Genomic DNA, 14341 nt, shown 5'->3' on the forward strand with positions numbered 1-14341 from the left:
CAAAATCCCCACTCTTCTCTGCAGACCTCGTCGCTGGGGGGCTTTCCTTTTTTCTTCACTAAAACAAAATCCTCTTGTAGTCACTTAAGGTCTACATACTCGTGCACGAAACAACCATCACCGCTGTCACCGTGCAGGTGATTACCACCGGAGAAGTCCTTCTGTGTAGTCATGCAGTGTGAGAAGCACTGCTATTCGCGTTTGACCCAATTACTGAATACTCGTGTAACTAACTTTGTCCGCTCTACAACTCTGGAGTGACAGAGGTCTGAATTCCTGCACTGCAGCTCTTTGCACCGGCTCAGGTCGCGCCCTGCCTTGTGCTCTGAGGAGCCAGGCAGGCTGCACGTGAGACCCCGTAAGCAAATGTAACTGGTTTCACACGGGAGTTGTCACGGTTTAAGAGTAAATGACAATTTGGAGGCAAAGTGAATCTGGATACCAAAACACTTTAATCAAATACGTAGCAATATTTTGTACCGCACCGCTTCCCCGGCACACGGGAGAGATGACGCGGCCCAGGGGAGCGGCGCGGCGATGCCAGCTGGGCAGTGCACGTCTCTGGAGAGCTCCGGGCTCTTCCCCCTTCCCCGGTGGTGGCGGTGATCCTGGATGCTGGTGCAAGCTCTTGGGATCTCCCCTGCAGAGGCTTCTTCGTGCTGTGGTTTCCTCCAACACTCACGAGTGCCTTCAGCTGAAGGGCTGGGCTGAGAAGCCTCCCCGACAACGAGCTCCTTCAAACTGCATTCTCATTTTCTGCTTTGTCGTGCCACGGTTGAAACTCACAAGCTGCTGCTTGGGACACTCTGGGATGTGCTTGCACTCTTGATCCAGAAGTGTGGTTGGTAACACTTGTTTACTTGTGCTGCAGCAAAAAGTCAGCTGAAGCTGACAGGCCGACGCTAACAGCTGTGCTGGTGGCTAGACCACACTCATGGTAACTATTACAGAAGTCCTGTCTGTATTACAGAAATGAAACACATTCTTTGCCTACTGTTAAGTATGTAATGCTACACAGTCAGAAAGGGCCAAACGTGACGTTCCTGTTACGCTGCAAAGAGAAAACATGCATCTCCCTGTCCTCCCCTTACATTCAAGCACACTGAATTCCCAACTTCTTCTTCCAAATGCAGTAATTAATGCTCTTCCAATCACACCCACCGTTACTGATCTCCTGTCCCTGGCAAGAAGGCCACTGGGAGTTCACATCCTATGTCTTTGAGTTAAAACACATCACCACCAACTGAGCAGCGGGAAAGAACAGCCTGTGCTTAGCACCCACTGAAAACAGTTCTGCTCTGGTGCAGGACAGGTGCAAGACAGGAAAACCTCTCCCCACTCATGAGGCCTCTTCCAACTGAGAACAGCATGGACACACTGAGGAGAAGTTGCCAAGTGCAGTCTCGACTGTTACACGGACAGCAACACGTAGTCGTTTTGTTGTACAATATGCAGCCAAGTATTTTCTTCTTACTAAACTGAGAACAGGGCAGATGCCCGAAGAGGCATTCTGAAGCATGATGAAATGGGGCCAAATAAATCTTACTTTCTTGTCATTCTGTTGCTAAGTGAAAGTAAAAGGGAGAAAAGAACTTATAAGCGAGCAGCTATATTATGAGCGACGCTGAGAATATGATGAAAGAACCTACGTGAACTTTGTAACACTACCTTCCCGCTGCAGCACCCAAAATAGATGACTGATGTAAAAGCTTCAGCTCACAGAACACGCAGAAGCACAAGCCTTAGAGGCTCGAGACAAAAAGAACATCGCCAGGTCTTGTGTGGCCCAGAATTTCATATTAAAAAGCAAAAACCTTCTTAAAAACACCAGTTAGAGTCTCCATTTTTGTGTACTGTGGATTTGAAAGTTTGTACCAGAGACCACGCTACAAGAGAATCCAAAAGGAAGGACAAGCAGTCCACTCTGGTGGTGAAAACTACTGTACACAAAGACTAAAACTGCTGGTAGACACAACGTATCAGGGATTGTTCTAAATCAAACATTTAAGATGAGTGAAATTTAGTCCAAGGCGGTGAAATGAGTTGAACTTCAAAGCTGGCAGCACCTCACTAGATCAGAGCTTTTTTCTCTAAGACCAGAAAGCAGGGGGCATTTCCATAACGTTGTCTTTATTTAATGAGCACTTTCTTGTTTTTTTCCCTAAAGATTTCCTTGAATTTTACCTAGCAAACTATTCAGGTTTGTAAATAGGGCTCCAGTCTGGGCAGGTTGTGCGTCACTCTTAAAACCCAGGAAGAGGTGGATTTTATGCATCAGTATTTCAGCACACACTGATGGTTTTTCTGGACTGTGTTGCACACACAAGCAGAGCACGTCAAAGTACTATTTCTGCACGTTGATTCCTTGGCCTCTGACCGCCACTTGTGCAAACTGTTCTCATTTTAGGAAAAAAAAGGCTTTCTTCAAGTGCAGAACTCCATAAAATATCATTTCCCTGCAATTTCGGCACGTGCAGGGGATTAACAAAAGGCAAAGCTTCCTCACAGCTATTACATTAAACTCTGTTCCAACTACAGGGCTTGATAATATCAGGAAAATGGTGTTTATGTTTTAGAAAGTGCATGGACTGCAAGACGTCCATTCTTCTGGACTTCTCAGTCTTCCGCGATGAGCAGCTCACTGATGCATCACAACCACGTTTACGCCTGGTTTGCTTTAGTTGAACCAAGATGAATGAGAGTCATAACGGTGGTGTAACCATGAAGAAGGTCATCCTTTACATCATTACATTCTCTTAACACGAAATTCCCAGTAACTATTCGATCGCATCCTATTTCCCCATGTCCGAAAAAGCCAAATAGGGGAACATTTGGAAAAAACTTCCTAAAAGCATCCGCTTCCATGTTCCTCTTGGTTTTATAATGCCGATATCCTCTGCCAACACAGGCGAACATGAAGCCAATGGTGTTACACTCGGGGATGTTTGCTGCTTTCAGACGCTGCATGGCGGCTTCTGCTGTCCTCTCATCAGCGACGTCCTGGTCTAACAAAACCGTCGCGCTCTGGATCTGGGGACCGCTGAAAGCCAGCCCCACCACACCGCAGGCATCGCTGGGCTGGGCGGTGTTACTGAAAGGCAACAGGCCTCAGTTAGAGAGCAGCCCAGCGTGACCACTGCAGACCTGAATGCGCTCCTGCTGCAGGAACAGGTTGCCGAACTGACCAACATCCTGGTGATTTTGAAAGCCACCATTGTTAAAAACTAAACAAACTCTTCCACCTTTTTTTTTTCCTCTTTATCCAGCAACCTTTCCCAAGGAAAACCTTTCACATCAATTACCTGGGATTAATCATAAGCCTGTCTTTCCGACGCTTGCCAAATTCAGTCGGTGCACATCACAGCTCTGTAATTCCAGCTGAACTGTAAGTTAATCTTAACCAAAGATACGCAGCGTTTACGTATCAAACCAGGGCAGCAGTCTGGAACAGCTTCAGATTCCTGTTGCTATGGGTCTGTGCTCGATGGCTGGCCAGACACGCGCTGGTTTTAGTGGTTACCTATTCATGTAATCTTAGTAATAGTTTAATATAGACAGCTCTCTGATCTGGAATTACGGTGCAGCTGGCATAAATTAGATGCAAAAAAATAATCCTATCACTATGGAGTCCAGACCAACACTGCATGAGAGGACCCACAGGCATGTCTGCAGCACACTCCCCAGCATAGGATGCTCCAGGGAGGATGCACCAGCAAGTCAGCAGAGCACCTGGAGCAAAGAAGCCCAAATCGTCCCTGCAGGGCTCTCGATGGAAGCATGGGGTTTAAGTGGGTCAGATCAAGCCCAGCCCCTGTAGTGCCATATTTCTTTGGAGCTACTTGTGCTCACAGGGCGCAGCTCTGGTTCCGTATTCAGCTACTGCTCTCTAATGTGAGCCAAAATGAGACTGACATAAAACCAGAACAGTCATATAAAAGGTCTCTGTCGCAATGAGTGATAATTTACCTGAAAGCCAGAGAGCAAGCACATACTGCAATAAACAAATGTAGCTGAAAATATCCTCCAGTTGTTTTCCTAGCTGGGCTTCCAGAACTCAATGTATAAACAAAGCCTCCAGCTCTTCCCACTGGAACACAGTGCAGCAGGTGGATTTTGTTCTCTTAAGCAAAACATAACAATCTACAACTGTTAATGGGCATTTCCAATATGACACAGCTAAAACATTACAGCTTCTGCCACGTTTTTTCCATTTCAAATCTTTTTCACAATTTACCTTGAACGATATACCTACTTCTCAGAGATCAGCGATGTAAAGCTCTCCACTTGTCCCCCGGCTAGGATGATACTTTTTTCATTTAAAGGATTGACTATTTGATGAAGAAACCGAGTAGCTCCAGCCTTCCAGGAGTTGTAACCAAACAGAAGAACCACACGAAGATCTGGATTATTCTTCAGGCCTACAAAAACAACAACTTCAGTTCCCTTATTTTGACTTCCCCTAAAGTCTAAGAGTTCTACGTACACTCTCCACTCCTTCCTTAAATAACCTAATGCCTCCAGCAATGGCTTTCCATTGCCGCATGTGAAAAACAGGACACAAGTCAGCCACGTGTTCAGGAGCTGGGCTGCATTCACCACATACATGAGAATTTCAGAAAAGAACTGAGTGATGAAAAGTGGATTGTATCTGCTTCCTCCTGCTGTCCACTTCTTTCACAGAGCATTTGAGTTTTACCGTGGCACAGTCCTTGTGTTTTACTTCACAGTTTTCATTATCTTTGTACAGATTTAAACTGAGCACACATTGTTATTCAACAAGAACCACAAGGGAGTAAACAGCTTTACTTAAAAAATTTAAAATTATCAAGATGCGTGCATCAGCCTGTTACTTATCCCAAGAAAGAAATTGCCAAGTTCCAAGAAGACACACAAAGCCCTCAGGTTACTCTTCATAAATTCAACACAAGGAATGTAAACTGTACCTATTAAAACATATTGTCTTTCTTTAAACCTTTCCTTACTACAACATCTGACTTAGTATCTAAAAACAAAGTTACTTTGTGGAAGAAAAGCAGCTGCTGTTTCCCACTCCTTTCTAAACTGCAGTGGCCAGAATAATTCCCAATGGCACAACCTCATTTCTTGTTACTTCTCATCAGTTACTGGGTTGCTTAAAACAGCTCCCTCTTAGCAGCTCTGCTTGCAGCGTGAATGAAGAAGTCTGAGACATGCTCAGGATAACTTAACCTCAGCACTCCTGACACTGGGTGGAACAGAGACGGGCAGTTACCAGAGCAGCCTTGCAGAGCCACGCAGCGCTCCGCGAACACAGCATGGGAGCTGGTGGTCCTATGTGTAATTTCACACTGGAGCTAAAAGAGCAGCAAAACACTTGACAAAAGCCCAGACTGAAGGGAGAACAAGGACGTACCTGCTTCAGCAAACTTATTTTCATCAATGACCCTATTCTTTACTTCTTTAGGAAAATGGAAGGTTTGGATTTTTACCCCATCAATTTTGGGAAACAAAAGAGCAAACCCAGCTTCACCATCTTCAATTTCTTGAGGTTGATTGCTGCTTGAACCCATAGGGGTAACTACAATGACACAAAAAAAAAAGATCAGTGACTCTGACACTTTTGTCTATGATGCAGGCTCAAAGAGGCAGAGCAGCGTATGCAATACAGAACGTGAGAGCTCGCTTCCATCACAACACATCTAATTAGTAACTGGTATGAATTTTTTTTTTTGCTGTTGTTGTGAAAGATGCAACGTGTAGGAGTTCCACTGCCTAGAAATGATGCTGAAGTCACTTTGCACAAGGAGGCAAAGACGCATACAGAAATTTTCCTCCAGCCACATCAAATACAAATCAAGTGGAAAACAAGCGCTGTGCAATACAACTGTCTCAAGCCTTCCTACCAACTTCTAGAACTACGCAAGGATACTCAGGTTTTTAAGGACTATAAACAAAACAGAATGGTGTTACACAAGTGTGTGATGGCAGCAGAAAGCAAAGTGACACAAACAGTGAGACCGCAGTACTGGGTTAGGCTGCTGACAAGGACCAGGCACAGCCACCAAGGCAGAGAAATACTGCGACGCTGTGGATAAACCTGGGGACCAGAGGAGCACACACAACAGCTGCAGAGCAGCAGTTCATGACACTAAGAGCTTGGACTGGAGCTACGCGATGGGTGCCCTCGCTCAGAAATACTGAGAAGCTTTTCAATACCATTTGATCTCTGTGGAACTAAGCCACCAACACGAGGGCAAAAAAGCACTCTGGGTTAAATAATTCTGTACAGAGACAAGCATGAGCTGATGCAGCTGTGCAAAGCACTTCCGCATTCTTGGTATCCATGCTGCAAAGACAAGCTGCCCGGGCTAAAAGAACAGAAAACTTTTTCAGGAAGAAGTGATTTGTCCAAGAAAATGACAGGCTGAGATGGTTACACTTCATAAATACACCAAAAGGTCAAAGCAGGAAGAAAAGAACTAAGAAAGCAAAAGGATGCTACGAACAAATGAAGACAGAAATAATCTACCTGAAAGCACACTGATTCTAAATATAAGTACTCAAGCAGCCTTTTATAGGCACAGAATCAAGTGTTTATGGCTATTAGTGACTTCAAGCAGGTGTCTATGCAACCCCTTACTCTTCATGCTATAAGCCTGCTCAGGTTGGTCACAGCCGCAGCGACAGAGACTGGAAGCAAACACTGAGCAAACGCCTGCACGATTGTTTGATATGTAAAAGCTCGCTGCTGAGATACACAGCATAGGAGCTATCCCCTGTAATCACAGAAACAAGAAGAAAGCTTTCTCCTTTGTACACTGTGCGATGAGAAGTGAAGGCGAGCAGGTAGGCACAAACACGCTAACAACAAGGACAGCACTCAAAGGAGGCTCCTACCTACGATCCCCGGGGTGAGCAGTCCGAGGACTTGACATCGCTTTGGCAACAGTTTTTCAATCGCAGCGGCTGTTTCCTTACTGTTTCTTTTTCTGGCTATTAAAAAGGAAACAAAAACGGCACAGAGAAGTGGAACCGAGCCGCTGCAAACCTGACAGGAACAAACCCCGCAGCCGATCCCTTCTCATTCCGCCGCCGTTACCCACGCAAGGCCCCCGTGCCATCCCTAAGCAGAGCAGAGCCAGCAACACGGGGCGAACCGCCGCGCTCCCACGTAAAGCAGCCGCCGGCCGGGGCCGCGTTTCCTTCCACGTTCGGATTCAGAGCGCTCCCCCCGGCGGCTCCGCGCCCCGCGGGTACCTTTCTTGTGCTCGTGGCACTCCTCGTGCCCGCTGAACGTCTCCGCGTCGGCGATGTAGAGCACGGTCTGGGGCAGGACGTGCACCCTCTGCAAGAAGACGCGAGGCGCGGGCGCGCTGGTAACGCCGGCCCGGTACCGGCACCGCCCCTTTCCGCGAGGCACGAACCGGGACACCGAGGGGCGGGGCAGGGGGGAAGCGCGCCCTCAGAGCACGCGGACCCACCTCGAGCTCTCGGGCCAACGCCTGCACCAGCGCGTGGCCGCCGGGCGGGCCGGGCTCCAGCGCCGACACCCAAGCGAGGCGCTGCCGCGTGCGCAGGATCCGCCGCGCGCACTCCCTCCACAGCCGGCACACGCTGCAACACAGCCGCCCCGCCCACGTTACCTCAGTAACGGCGTCGACCTCCCGCCGCCGCCCGCCCGCCCCCGTTGCTTACCAGGCGGCGCGCAGCAGCGCCTTGGTGGGCAGGAAGCCGAGCACGCGCTCCACCACCTCGGCCAGGTTGCCGAGGACGAGGCCGCCCTTCCCCGGAGCCTCCATGGCCGCGCAGCCGCGCCCTTCCCCGCCGCCAGACGCGACGCCGACACCGCCGCGGGGCGACGCGCTTCCGGTTCCGGCGGCGGCACTTCCGCCCGCGGCACTTCCGCCCGCATCCCTTCCGGCCCCGCCCCGGAAGCGGCACGGCACAGCGGTTCTCAAAACGGCCTTTATTCGTCAACTTGATGCAAGTTTACAAATCGCGGCGCGCTCGCCGGGCCCGAGCGGGGAAGCGGGGCCGCCCCGCGCGGCCTCGTGCCCACGGCGGCAGCTGCAGGCACGGCCCGGCCGCCAGGGCACGGCCGGAGGGGCTCAGCGAGGCGGGATGGGCCCTCGGCCCCGCGCCGGGATGGCCGCGGGAGGCGCCGCACGGCCCGGCCCGGGCACGGCGCACATCCGTCTTCCGCTGCGGCGCTCCTCCGGGTCGGGGTGCTGGAGCGGAGCTTCTACGTAAAAGAATTCATTCACGGACTTCCGTCTCGCTTTGTGCCAATCAATCGCTTTATCAGTTCATTAGTTTACAAATGATTGCAACAACCCGTTAATAAAATGGATCACCTAAAAAGGTTTTTTTTTTTTAGTAATTTAAATAACTTCGATCCTCAGCCTGCGGCCGCGCAGCTTCAGCAGAGGGAGCCGCCCGCAGCAGCGGAGCACAGCGGCGCCCGGGAGCTGACAGCTGCAGCGGCACCGCCTGCACTGCTTGACGGGGAAAAGGAGGGCAAAACCATCTGACCATGAGCATCTCTTCCAAGAAATAGTTCGTATTCTCATACAGCCATGAAAATGTTTAATGACTTAACATACATGTGCTTTTCCTATATCATTAATTTGGAAATACTACAAACGCTGTCATTTTTAGACCAGAAAAACTACTGTGATTTGCAAGGTCTGACATTTCCTATAACAGTATTAAACAACATATGAAACCTCCTGACTTTAAATGAAACAACACAACTCAAGTCTCGGCGGTCTGCATCCTGCAAAAGGTAAGAAATGCACAAAAGAAGTGCGTGACCGACTCCTGCTCAGCGCTCCTCGGGAACGCAGCAGCCCACTGCAGCGAGCTTGCACTTCCAAATTAAAAAAAAGGGAGAAAGGAGGGAGTGGCCCAAATATGCTTAATCCATGAAGAACAAATACAGCAAAGGCCCAGACTGCTCAGTCCAAGATGCCTAAGAAGAGCGGAATGGTAAGGCTGCAACTTATACTTGACGTGTCAGTTGACAGATTATCCACTAACTTATCTAATAGCTAAAGTCTTCAGTACGGCTGTTATAGGGGCACTCATAGCTCGAGTCTGTGTGTTGGAAAACATTAAAAAGAGCTCTTTTTTGTTGGCATTGGTCCAGGTATACAACAGTCCTCAGTATTAACCGTCTTCTTTTGGAGGAGTGTACCAGCCTATGGAGAACAGAGAAACGCATTAGGCACTGCCCTGGCTCTGCTCAGAGGAGCTTACCAGCTGCCTTCTGAACGGGTGGCAGAAATGTCAGGTGAGTAACTTTGGCTCCTGATAGCATTTGGCATGTTGAATCATAACGGATCAAGTGTACAGGGCTTTTTCTGACCACCTCCAGATCTCCAATCTCAAGTCTCCCAGCCACTATGGTAAAAATTCCTCTTGGTTTTAGTACAGTGAGCAGAGGCCCTACTTATGTTGTCACAGAGAACTGATAGCAGCAGTAAGTTAACAAAGATGCCTTTTGCAGCAGCAATAAATGCTGTGAACGTTTTGTGTACAGCCCCTGTTGCAGCAGCAATCCCTGTAGTCAAGGCTAGAATGCAGCTAGAAGTGAACAGCCATGCTGGCTTTTGTTGCAAACTAAAAAAGCAAGAGACTCAGTTAATGGCAAGATCAACATGTCATGAAACTGGAAAGCATCTTAAAATCTTCCTCTGTGATCTTCTTCCTAACAGTCCTGAAGGCATTATGTTTGTTTTAGAAGTGGGAAAACAGAGGTGCTCATCACACCAAAATACACTCACATCATGTTCGCAGCAACGTGAGTTTCCAAAGGACACTGTGTAACGCTGAAGTCAGAACTGGGACTAAGTCCCTCATCGGGAGAGCAGGGCACCAACTCTGCTGCCTGCTTTTGTACAACATCTAACTCACTTAAACCAACTAAAGCCTCAGGTCGTTTCTGGCCTTCTCATCCTGCCACAACGAATGCAATTATACCTCAAGCACACTTAATATTTGCTTTTAGCAGCCACAAGAACATTAACTGGCTTTAAACAGAGGAAAACAAATCCATCTCCCATTCCCCAGCCAGTGCGCCTCACTGGGGCTTTTTGTATTTTTTGAAGAAGTGGAAAGACAGACCAGCGACCATCTTCTTTAATGGTTACTATTTCTCAGCTCTTGCCACACAGAAACAAAGAGGCAGACAGCCTTCCATCCAGCACTTCACTAACACCTAGTCACTCCAACAGCTACAGTAACAATAAAGCTGCCAGGTCAACCAGTTGAAAAGGAAAACCACCTTTCAAAGGCAATAGGAACACATGGAACACTGTTACTACCATGTAAGCTGGAGTCCCAGTGATGGTCAGTCAAGTTACTTTAACTAGAAAGACTACAATGCTTACAGATGAGAAACAGAAACACCATCTCCTGCCTTCCCAATCCAACCTAAGGCATTCCAGCACTTCAAGTTTGATTGGTCCCAATATCAAAATCCCAGGATGCTCTGCATACAAGAACAAAAATGCAAGGCATACATACCATTTTTCTCATGTATTTGTACTAGTGACTTATAGGACTGCTGTGCTCTTGCTAGGTTATATTGATTCTGAAAGGAAAAAAAATCCAAACAACTCTTGAATCAGTACTTAAAACACCAGCAAGCGAGTCACAATTTCATTGACATATTTACATCTCTTGTGAAAACAGCATTTAGTACTTCAGATCAAGTCGCAGTCTGTTAGCAATGTGCACGCTTGAACTGAATTATGATTTAGATCAATTCTGAAGGGCTCAAGATCAGGAGTATTTGCAAGGCAGTATTTTTCATCCTCTCAGGAAAACTGTCAGGTACTAAGTCCAGTGGAAGGAGAACCTCTTAACATCAGCACACGCAAACCTGGCAGCAATGCTATCTACAGCCCTCCTTGGAGCCAGGATTCCCAAATCTTTCCCCCATTCTGAATCCTCCTTCCCTCCCCCAGGTACAAGCCTAATTAAATACCCTGCCCATCCAACACTTACCCTCCGCAAACATTTATCTTTCTTAAAATCATCGTTAACAGCCAAGAAAATAGTCACACATGCACCAGACATATGTGATTGAGACAAACCAAAGCACAAATATTTTTACAGTGACAATTTTGTCATGAAGCATCCTCTACACAAGTCACAAAGCAACAGCAGAAGCCTAACAACGCTCTGTGTAATTGATATACGCAGTGCATTTACCTTATTGGCTCCAAACTGAACTCTGGCTTTTCCTTTGACTAAAGTGGCATTGATCTGCATGATGACTGATTCTATTGAATAGGCACTGCTCCAGCCCTGCAGGAGGAAGAAAATATATGACAAATACTTGCTTCTTGTGCTCACTTTGCAAATCTGCTTTGGAATGTATCGTTTTGTTTGGAACTTATTCCACATAGGGAATCAAAGCTACTACCGTCAAGTGCCTTTTTACTGAAAGAGTGCACTTTTCACTGTTATTCGTGGCATTTCTGTAGTGAGAGGAAGAGTTGGCATTCACCTGCTTAGTAAGAAGTTCCATGCATAATGCACCTCCACCTAGGACATATCTAGAAATAAATGCGAGAAGAAAATTATATTTGATATCAGACAGTAAGATATGAAACCATTCACAGCACTTCAAGTTCTCTCAGGCCAGTTTAACTTTATTTATCCACATAGGACTGAGATGCCCTTCAGCCAGTAATATGCTGCAACTAGTTAGCCATGGCATAGGGAAGACCAATTAGTGCTGCAAGACAAAAGAAACTGCTTTCCTTGGCCAGATACACAGTTAAAATCAGTGATGCAGCTATTCTGCACAATTGCTTACATAGCTGCAGCCAGACCATGGAAGAGGAATGTTGCTTTTTGTCACTACACTATGGATGTGCTGATGCAGTTAAAAAAAAAAATCCAACACACTTCTGTTAGGGACTTTAACAATTTCAAACAACGTTGGTGCAACTGTAAACCAAGATTTAGTTGCAAGTGAGTTAAAGCTAATCTTCACTTGCTCTTTTCCCCTAAAACATTTCCATTTCAGTAACAGTTCATCACGTCCCATGGTTTTAGAATTCAGCAGTCAGCACAGCACGCCTGGCCATCACAAAACCTGACTGAGGAGGCTGAATTTACCACTCAAAAAATGTAGTCTCTGCTATGATCAATGCATTTAAACAATGTCTGTCTATGTGTCATTTATAAGGAAACAAAAAAAAGAGCAATTAAAACCAAATCAAAATCAGCACCAGCTGTCAGAGGAGAGGCTGCATTGCAGGAGACACCACACAAAACATCTCAGCCAAGTTTTAGATAACTTTTGGAGCACAGTGCCAATTCATTTAATACTTTCAGATTAGCATTTGAGGAGCTTTTAGACTAAAAAGTTTATGGCAGTTTTACCAGCATAGACAAAAAAGGCCCCTTCAAAGCAACAACTCAAAGCACACTGCTATTCAGAACAACAGGAGAAGTAAGATGGTGTTAGAAGTTTCAGAGATCAGCTTTCAAATATTATGGCTGATGGAGACTTTCAAAGCTGGGCCCAACTTAAGCAATTCTAAGCTTAGAATTCAAACTAAGGAACTGCATCAAGCTGGAAAAAGCACTCGGCTGTTTCCCAGTGTTAGCTTATGATACTTGAGAAGCACATCTTTTTATCACGCTGAGCCTTTCACCAAACTCAAGGTCTATAGCAGATCATGACTGATATTTTGGGAAAATATCTTCAAGTCTGCTTGCTGGTCTCAAAACGTTCCGTGCAAACCCAGACAACCAATCCCAAGCTTTAACATTTTAGCACAATGTAAGATTCCTATAAAGCAACTCCAACTTACCCTCCCGTGAGCACAGGAGATACTACTCGCACAAAGGGAGGATCAAAAGGGAAGTTATCCTGAAATACATAAACAAAGAACAGGTTAAGAACTACACCATGACGCTGCTTTCCTAACTAGGAGCTATTTCTGTAGCCTTATTTGGCAAATAAGATTTAAAGCAGTAACATTTTTCAGCTCTGTAAAAACCACCTTTCCACAGTGCTGGCTCACAAGCAGCCTTTGGGAAGCACTAGTGACACTCTGAAAGCCACATTTTTTTTTTCTCCTTAAATGTTACGCTTCCATCTCAACTCAGATAGCAGCTAAGGGTACCTTAGTCAATTTCTACAGTTAGCTACAAGTTTAACCCTTGCATTTCTTCCCACAGACACATACCTTAAAAGAGAAGTTGAGTAAAATGTATTCGACACCTTCTTTTTCTTTTAAGACCTGAAGATCACTATGCAGAGGGCTGTCAGGATCAACCCTATAAAAGAAGCGGGGTGAAATCCTGGATTAAGTTAGTATTTTCACTACCTGTGAATAGTAATCACTCTTAGAAAGCTCCTTCATGTATTTATAGATGACAAACGGTAATTTGAAGTTAAACCCAAGAAAATGTTTTCTCCCTTGAGCAAGCAAACACTTTGCCATCAGATCTCCATGAAAGCTTGCTGCAATGCACTACGATCTCACCACTAGCAAATGGTATTTGAACACTGATAGCAAATAAATAAGCTGCTTACTTAAAAATCAGTCATTTTAACTCTCTTCAACTCACTGGAAATCTATGTCCCAAGAGAAGAAAATAAGTTAAGAGGAAGGCTGCAGTGAGCTAATTTGCAGCACAGTTAGTGAACCCTTCGCAGAGAACGTGAGTGCAGCTCTGTATCCGGTGTTAAACGTGATCTGCATCTGCAAAAGCACTGAAGTCAGCAGTATCTGCTCTCAGCAGAATTTCATCAGTTGTTGCACAATACTGGTGGCAAGCACCCTGGGCATTAATTCAGACACTACCGGGTTAATCCAACCCAAGCACTGCCACTCCAAAAGTTTTTGAAGAGACTAATCAAAAAAAGACTATAAACAAGACAACAGCAGATGTTAAAGGGACTATAAGAGTCCAGGCCTCTACTACACATGAAGCCAGAAACTTGAGAACCCATTTCAAAGTCACCTGAGCCCTATGTCCCCATCTCACACAAACTGAAAGCTATTTCAGAGAAAAAAAAAATAAAAATCTTTCAGTACTTAGCAACCTACCAATTCCAGCCATAACCAGCACCAGGCCAGTTCAGAATTACTTGTTCTAGTAACAATAACGTTCTGTCAGCAAAAGGGTTCATCTCTGTGATGTTTACACCCTCAACTGGTCTGCACACACACAGGTCATTTGTTTACAGACACTTTTTGCTGGAACGAATAAACACAGTTCTTTGTGTCTTCACAGAATGGTTTGTCTTGGAAGAGAGAGTCCTTAAAGTCCACCCAGTTCCACCCCCAGCTATGGGCAGGGACACCTCCTGCCACTGTCAGGTTGAGCAAAG

General features: G+C 46.2%; 2 protein-coding genes across 2 annotated transcripts in view; both read right to left on the reverse strand.

Moving 5' to 3' along the window:
- FBXO22 (F-box protein 22) lies at window positions 430-7876 on the reverse strand. The gene is made up of 7 exons (XM_021406866.1): window positions 7675-7876; window positions 7461-7593; window positions 7237-7324; window positions 6877-6972; window positions 5393-5557; window positions 4253-4418; window positions 430-3091 (listed from the first exon to the last, which is right to left on the reverse strand). Exons 1-7 carry the CDS (start codon window positions 7776-7778, stop codon window positions 2662-2664), a joined length of 1182 nt encoding a protein of 393 aa, XP_021262541.1. The 5' UTR covers window positions 7779-7876; the 3' UTR covers window positions 430-2661.
- The window catches only part of UBE2Q2 (ubiquitin conjugating enzyme E2 Q2), a 38282-nt gene continuing 32195 nt past the window's right edge, over window positions 8255-14341 (reverse strand). Inside the window, exons 8-13 of the mRNA XM_021406867.1 lie at window positions 13191-13281; window positions 12813-12871; window positions 11495-11543; window positions 11197-11292; window positions 10507-10573; window positions 8255-9179 (exon numbers count right to left, since the gene is read on the reverse strand). Of these exons, the coding sequence (XP_021262542.1) occupies window positions 9148-9179; window positions 10507-10573; window positions 11197-11292; window positions 11495-11543; window positions 12813-12871; window positions 13191-13281 (394 nt within the window). The 3' untranslated portion in view covers window positions 8255-9147. The remainder of the gene's footprint in view (window positions 9180-10506; window positions 10574-11196; window positions 11293-11494; window positions 11544-12812; window positions 12872-13190; window positions 13282-14341) is intronic.

The sequence above is a fragment of the Numida meleagris genome, chromosome 9 (assembly GCF_002078875.1).
Source record: "Numida meleagris isolate 19003 breed g44 Domestic line chromosome 9, NumMel1.0, whole genome shotgun sequence".
NCBI lineage: Eukaryota > Metazoa > Chordata > Aves > Galliformes > Numididae > Numida > Numida meleagris.